We start from the raw sequence: 8,148 nt of genomic DNA, 5'->3' as shown, positions 1-8,148 counted from the left end.
AAAAAAAAAAAAAAAAACTGGAACATGCAAGGGGAAAAAAACAGAGCCAGAGCAAATGTTACTGCACCACAGGCAGGAGTCTCCCGAAGAGAAGGGACTAAGTCCTTTCTACAAAGTCCCTTTGACTCTCCAAATGAAGGTCTGAATTTCCAATGAGTACACAATTGGAGTGTTTAGAAGAGTAGAATCAATTACACAATTCTCATAAAACTTCGGATATAACAAACACAATAGGAGCTATATAAATTTTTTTACTTGCCCTTCAGATCACATTTTGCTCATTTTCCTTCTGACACATTCAAAATCTAGCAAGCATGTACTTTTAACTGTCTTGTGTTGATCAGGCAGCAAAAGCAATTACATATTGCTCTTATAAAATAATTGGAGTTAGAGGGAAGTATTAATAACTACTTCATTGAATATTGGGAAAGGCATAAGAAGAACATTAATATTTTATTTCTTCTCCAACACTGTGATTTAGCGAGAAAATATTAAATGAAAATAGAACTTCACAGAGAAAGCCAAAGATAAATCCAAAAGTTAGTGGAAATCACAACTGAAACAGAACAGTCTGCTTAAAATTAAGAATAGCAAGAACAAATGATGATGGAAAATAAGAATGGTTGTTGGCTAAATATGATTAAGAAGGAAAATATCATAAATAAATACAAAGAGGAAAATTTGTGACTCATGGCATTGAAAATCTAGGCATGCAAAGATTTCCTGTACATAAAGCAGCTATGTAATGAGTAGGGCATAGAACACTAGCTCTGTTTAAATTACAAATACAGGAAACACGTTAATATGTTCATCTCCTTTTCTTGTCATGTGATTCAAACACAGTTGGAAAGCTACATTATAGCTTTCCCTGGTTCCCAAATTATGTTTGTCTTTAATATTTTAAGATATAATTGAAAAATGAAAAGTATATAAACATACATTACATAATATGACGTTCTGAAATATGTATACATTGTGAAATAGTTAAATTAGCCAAAATATATTACGATCTCACTTGTCCTTTTTTGTTGTGGTACCAAAGACCCTCCTCACCAAAAGCCTATTGTAACTATCTATGAGACAAAAGGTGAAAAATACCTTGACGAATTTGTTTGGTCTTAACACTGTAGATAATGGGGTTTGTTACAGGGGGTGCCAGTAGATAGATGTTGGCCATAATGACATGTACAATTAGAGGGGCATGCTTGGCAAAACGGTGAGTCATGGACACTCCCACCATGGGTACATAGAGAACCAAGACAGCTAAGATGTGGGACATACAGTTATTGAGGGCGCGGAGCCTTTCAACATGAGAGCCAATTCTCAGCACGCTTCTCAGGATGAGTCCGTAGGAAAGCAAGATGAGCAGGGGGTCCAGGACAACAATGAACAGAATAAGGAAAAATCCATACCAATTGTTAATGGTCGTGTCAGCACACACCAGGTGAATCATGTCTTGATGGAGGCAGTAGGAGTGAGAAAGATTATGGGAGCCACAAAAGGGAAGTCGTTTCAGTAGGAACAAAGGGGGAAGGACAGCCAGAACACAGCGGCAGATGATGGCTAGTCCTATTCTTCTGATGACCTGGTTAGTGAGGATGGAGGCATAGTGGAGGGGCCGGCAGATGGCCACATAACGGTCAAAAGACATGGCCAACAACACAGAAGATTCCATAAAGGAGAACGCATGGATGAAGAAGATCTGAGTAAAACAAGCCTCAAAACTGATCTGTGAAGTGTTGAAACAAAGGATCCCCAGTACGGTAGGCAGAGTGGTTAGAGTGAGCCCCAGGTCTGTCAGGGCCAACATAGACAGGAACAGGTACATGGGCTCATGCAGGGAGGGCTCTGCCCTGATGACAGCCAGTATGGTGGTGTTGCCCATGATAGAAACAGTGTAGAAACAACAGAATGGAATGGAGATCCAGGTATGGAAGACCTCAAAGCCAGGAGGAATGCCCATGAGAATGAAGTAGAAGGGGATTTCACTGGAGTTAGTGGATGAAATCATGACCAAAAGAGTCAGCCACAAGAAAAGACTTCTTTGCCACATATGAAAAAAAGTGAGCAAAATAAGGATTTGAGTATTATTTTATAACCCGTTGAAATTGCTATGTGATGTATTATCCATACAGACCTGAGAAAATCAAGAAGCTAGAAAATGAGTTAACATAATTTTATTATTTTTGTATGTTTGCGTTCAGAGCTCTTCAGTTTTACAACCACAGACGGGAGCATGAAGCACTCCTCTGCTTCAACTCAAGAACTTGTTTTCCTATTCAGAAAACAGTTATGAGTTTGCAACAGGAAGTTATAGGAATGTTTGATGGCCATTGGAGAGAATAACAGTGGAGAAGAGGTTACTATAGAATATTTTTTGAGGTCCTGAGGCAAGGAGAAACCAGTGAACTACAACCAGCAATTTTAATGTACCTATTCAGTCTTTTGAGTCAGTCAGTCCACAAAAGAGAGACAGAGAGAGAGAGAGAGAGAGATTATCTGAGGCAAAGCAAGGGGGAAACCATGCCATTTTTTAAAGGTAGAAGTCTTAGAGAACCTTTATAGGCCAAGTGGTACAGGACCACTTTTTAATTTTTAATTCATTAGCAGAAGGGCTAGAATAGGACCTTGCCTGAGAGAAATGTGTTATATTTAGTGCTGAGATAGCTTTCTAAAGGACCTATATTAAAAGTAATGATTAGGAAGCACTTTTGCAGAAAGACTGCAAATATGAATAGAAACATGTCTGTGAAACAGCCTCATAGGTTTAAATTTAGGACAAAGATCCTCTTGGTACCTAAACCAATTACATCTTTTGGAACAGCCAATAATCTTTTGTAAACGCCTTAATTTTATATTGATTAAATTTGGATAAACCTGTCTGTTTGTTTGTTTTTAATATTTTTATTTAGTAACAAGTTCCTATACTTTCTTTAAATTTATACTTGAGAAACAAAAAATACTTGCTATTTCTACACGTCACTAGATAATGTAAATTAGTACTCAAGAATCTCTTGAGTATTGTTTCCTGAACCAGTCTATATAGTAGCAGATGAAAGCAGGAGAGAGCAGAAAGGAAGGACATTTTAGGCAACCAAACCCAAATCTCTTCTTCTTAGTTCATCTCTACCCAGCCTTGTCCTCAGAGATTCAGGAACAAGCCCATCACCGAGAATCCTTCTCTCAGTGCCCTTCCTTCTAAACTTGTTATCCAAGAAAGTCTCCTTTAGTAATCTTGTTGGGAATGTGTCTTGGCACAAACCTTGTGGATCTGTAGACCATGATCTAGAATTTTAGATCATGTCTCCTTTGCTCCTCCAGCCCCACCCTTCCTTCCACAAGCCCTGGACTGTCTTACATCTCTTGTTCATTCAAAGGGATAACATTCAGCCTCACTTCCTATCCCATTTTCTGGCATTGATGACCATGCACTTCACCTGTATCTGCTCGCCTGGTGTCTTCAGTTTCCTCTAGCACTTATCCAGCTGAATAGGAACGTTTGTATAGCTCCTTCAGGTCTTCAGGGAAGGAGTAGAATCTCTTTACACAGAAGCCCAAGGGACTAATGCAAGAAAGGTCTGTGTGCCTTCTACTTCTCCATATCACTAAAGGACATAGAAAAGGGTGAAGAAATTTCATGATTTTCCAAGGACAACCTGAGCAAAATCAAATATACTAGCAAAGCAAACAAACCAATTAACAAACTAAAATTTTTGTGTAAATAGCCAGTTTCTCCAGAGATGCTTTTAAATATATATATATATATATATATATATAGAGAGAGAGAGAGAGAGAGAGAGATTTTTTGCAATAGGGCACATGTGCTCTCCAGAGAGAGAGAAAGTGAGAAATCACCCCTCAGGTGGATGGTCATCCCTTCTCCTCTGTTCTCCTCTAGGGATTTTGGGCAAGCACACAAACACACCCGGCATGAGTTTTAAGCCACTAGGTCCAGGACTCAAACTGCAGTCAGCTACGTGGGAGTCCAGTTATGTAACCATTACACTATCTGCAGATACCAAGATGCTTTTCTTAAATAAAAATTTTATATTTGAGTTTTAAACATATTGTTATGGAATATACATATGTGTATATATATATATATATATAGTGTCATGGGGAAAGTCATGATGCATTTTTGCATAGAAAACATGTCATAACTTTTCCAACAACTTAATAGATCCATATAGATCGTATAATTGTTACTATGGTAAATTTTTAATAAGATTTTTAGAAGAATCAGTAGAATGAGTGACCTAGAGGAAAAATGTCACACGTACCTAGGTGAAACAGGTGTTTGATTTCTCTGAGTTTGATGGGCTATGAATAGAGATAGACAAGTAAACTGACAGGCAGACCTTAGCTCAAGTTGTGACATGGCTTTCCAACGGCGATCTCTAAAAACTCCAGAATAAAAATAAAGACTGGTCCTCTTCAGAATAATGGAGAGAAGTACAATGCATGGAAAAAACTCCTGAAAGCATTGCCACAGAAAGATATGGAGACGTAGCAGTAGACATTCCAGATTTCTATGTTCACATAGGTACAGGAAGACAAGAAGATAAAGAAAATAAATTCAAAACGAAAATTGTTTAAGACTCAAAACCAGGCCAGTGGGTCCCTTTTGTGATTTTAACTTCTGTGAGTCTTTTGAGCATCAAAAACCCACATCAATTTTATACTACAAATTGCTCATCCAAAAGAGAGACTTAATTCCTACAGAACTGAAACTGGAAAGAGCGAGTTGACCTTGTAGGCATTTTCTGTGACAACACCCTTGGAAGAGTCTGTGAGTCTGTAAATACTGGAAACCCTGAGTAAGAGTTTCATTTAGGTCTGTCTGCTCAGAATGGAGAATTCAACATGACTAAGACCAAAGGCCATTTGGGTCTTATGAGGTTATCATCTTTTAATCTACAAAAGTAGAGAAGACTGTTGTCTCTATTCACTGATTTTAGGACTTGTGCTGATGGCATGTCTGTTTTTGTGTGTGCTTGAGAAAGGGAGACATCTGCAAATGAGGAATAAACTGGTTGGAAGCTCTTAGCCCTCTGTGATAGGTATAGAAGATATGAGAAGTCAATCCTGGGAAAAAAGCTACACTTCCTTGATCTGTGGGAGTATTAGGGGATGGAAGAGATCTTGGTGCTATGTGAATTTAAGCCTATTCTTCCCCCTAGTGGTTACGTTGGAAAACTACAGCCTGTGTATTGCCTATTTCAGTTTTTCAGGAGGAATATTATACCCTACCAAATCTGGCTCAGTAGGTCTCAATTCTGGGTACCTTCAATGTAAGTTATTGGACCCGTGAAAAGCATGCCAATCTCTCTCTCTTTTTCATGCACACACACACACACACACACACACACACACACACACACACACAATTCACATAGAGGCACATTGGCAAACAAATTTATGTGTTCTAAAATATGTTACTATTTGCTACCAGGATAGTGAAGAAAGCAAGAAATTCTGAAAAGGCTGCTTGCTGTAGGCCTATTTAAGGAGTGTCCCACACATTCAAAATTGAGTAAAGCCTTGGAAAAGTCTGAGACACTGGCCTGGACATGTATTGGGGGTGGGATTGTATAGGAAAGTTTTTATCTGGTTGACCTGCAGGCTCAAAGATATATAAGCTGGGGACCAGCAGATGGCATAATGGTTACATTGCTGGACTCCTATGCAGTTGACTGCAGTTTCAGTTCCAAATCCAGTGGCTTAGAACTCATGCCAAGTGTGTGTGCGCGTATGCCCAAAAATCCAGACAGAAGAATGGAGGAGAAGAGATTGCAGTGTGGCCATCACCCACAAGAGATGATTTCTTACCTTCTGTGTGTCTCTGTATCTCTCTGTCTCTCAGGCAAGCACATGTGCTCTATAGCAAAACTCTCCAAAAAAAAGAGAAAGATACAGAAGCTGACAGAGGAAAAAAAGCAAATAAATATCTGGTAATAAAAAAATATAGACATGAAAAGGCAAATGAGTGCAGGAATGGGAAGAGCTTGAGGTAGGGCTGATTGTGCCTTGAGGCGGAGGAGCAGGTGATTAGCTAATGTAGATACCACATGGATGATCCTCCTCATATGCCTCATCCTATCTCCCTGGCAAACTATAAGCACTTTTTTTAAGTTTATTTATTTCTTTCTTGAATGAGAGAGTTAGAGAGATAGCACCTCCAACAGGATCATGACACCACCATCCACCCTCAGCCTCAGTCAGCCCTGAGTCATAGGCACATGCATGCCTGGCACACTCAGGGAGGTATCTAGACGTGAACATGAAATCTCCCCACATGGGTAAGCCTTGATTGCTTTTTACCATTGTAACACCATCTGGCCCTCACTATGAGTCCATCTTAATGACCAAAGGAGAAGTGAATGAAGTGACAGATACCAGGGATTAGTTTCTTTATAAAGTTTGAAAATATGATGAGATGGAATGGCTTTTGCTGCAGAAGTTATCCGCCAGTGTCCAATGTCTGGGGACCAAACCTTATAAAGTTAGGGCTCTTCAGCTCCAGGTGAACTATGGAAGGAGAGAGAGAGAGAGAGAGAGGTGGAGGTAATGAAAAGCTCCTGCCTACAGGGCTTTCGGCCCTGGGGACTTTCTTTTGTCCTCAGAGCCTCCCAGCTGGTGTTTCATATTCAGAGGAGAAGAGGATAAATCCATCTCTGCCAGCCACAGCTTGGTTCCTTTCCCTGATCCTGGTATCATCCTCACCTAATTTGTTCCTTCAGTGCAGACTACCTGGGCTTTGCCTTTCAAAATTAGCAGCTACTGGTAAGTATCCACTACTGTCCTGTGCCAGAATTCAGGGGGTAGCTATCAGAGGGATATATGAGGAGAGAGAAAATGCATAAATAGGGGGTTATACAGGTGTCCCCAAAGAGCCGTTAACCTAGAAGGAGGTAATCTGAGTTTTGATCCTGATTTCTCCCCTAACCTTTGAGTGGTGTTGGACAAAAGTGTGCCCCACATGGGCTCTTAGTTTTTCACTCACAGCATAATACTGAAATCTAAGATCCCCACAGAATCTCCTCCACTTCTGATACTCTCAGATTCTATACACAGAAGCAGAGGCAGGGAAAAAAATCAGAGAGCAGGACCTGCTCTCTCTGAAAAAGAGAAGTCATCTTCCATTTTCTGTTGCAGAGGCCAGAATAAAGGCTTCTCTTCCTGACCAAGACTTGCATAACCTGGCCAGGTCCTTCCTGGATCATGTCTAGACATCAGTCGCCCACTGGCATCAGGATAGCAGAAATCCTCCAGTATCCACAGTCTGCCCTGATGAGTTGTCTGGTGCACTTAACGTTCTCCCTTTTCTCATCATCAAAACAGTCATTCATTTACTCAACATATATATTAAGTGCATTTTAGGTGCCAAATCAGTTAACACAACAGAGAAGATCCATAATCTGCTTAGATTAAAACAGACAATCCGCTGTGGCATTCCCGTATCCAGGATATGACCTGCCCTTTCCAGAACCTTCCTCCATTCTACTTCTTTTAAGAAGCATGTTTACAGAAGAATTTGGCTATCATAGGAATATTATCTGGGGTTTAGTAATGAGTGATCTGCTCCAAGTCCTTGGGCTTAAGTGACACTTCATTTACATATTCTTTAAACCACTAGAAACAGTGACCGCCAAGGGTTCACTTAAAAAAGTAATAAATATAGGGACTGGCAAGTGACATGGTGGTTAAAGGCGCTGGACTCCCACATGGTCTACGACGGTTCAAGTCTCGGACCTGGTGGCTTGCTTTCTCACTTCCTCTCCCTCTCTCTCTGATCAAACTGAAAAATAATGATAATAATAATAAATAAAGTTAAATAAAATAATTCTTTAAAAAAAGTAGTAAATACTAAATTGAAATGCAAGTATTTATGACATAGGTAAGCAGAGAGCTAATTATTCATGGCATGTTAAAAATCTCTCTCCCTTTCTCTCTCTCTCTCTTTTTTAAATTGTCATAGTACATATGTACTCACTGGAGACAGAGACATGGGGGAAAAGGGGACAATACAGCTCTTAGTTGGGTGTTGTCACACTACAATCCCTTCTCCTTCATTTTGCTATCCAGTTGGGATTTGAGGTGTGCATGTACACATGCCTGGCATGTTTTTCAAGCTGCCAAAGTGGGATT

General features: G+C 39.9%; 1 protein-coding gene across 1 annotated transcript; it reads right to left on the bottom strand.

The window, feature by feature from the left end:
- Positions 1-1,069: 1,069 nt before the first annotated feature.
- On the bottom strand, positions 1,070-2,011 carry LOC102470584 (olfactory receptor 51Q1-like). Its single transcript, XM_006151712.1, has one exon. The coding sequence runs from the start codon at positions 2,009-2,011 to the stop codon at positions 1,070-1,072; it is 942 nt and encodes a 313-aa protein (XP_006151774.1).
- Positions 2,012-8,148: the final 6,137 nt, after the last annotated feature.

The sequence above is a fragment of the Tupaia chinensis genome, unplaced genomic scaffold (genome assembly GCF_000334495.1).
Source record: "Tupaia chinensis unplaced genomic scaffold, TupChi_1.0 Scaffold000325_1, whole genome shotgun sequence".
Classification (NCBI taxonomy): domain Eukaryota; kingdom Metazoa; phylum Chordata; class Mammalia; order Scandentia; family Tupaiidae; genus Tupaia; species Tupaia belangeri.
This window is presented reverse-complemented; position numbering and strand designations above follow the sequence as displayed.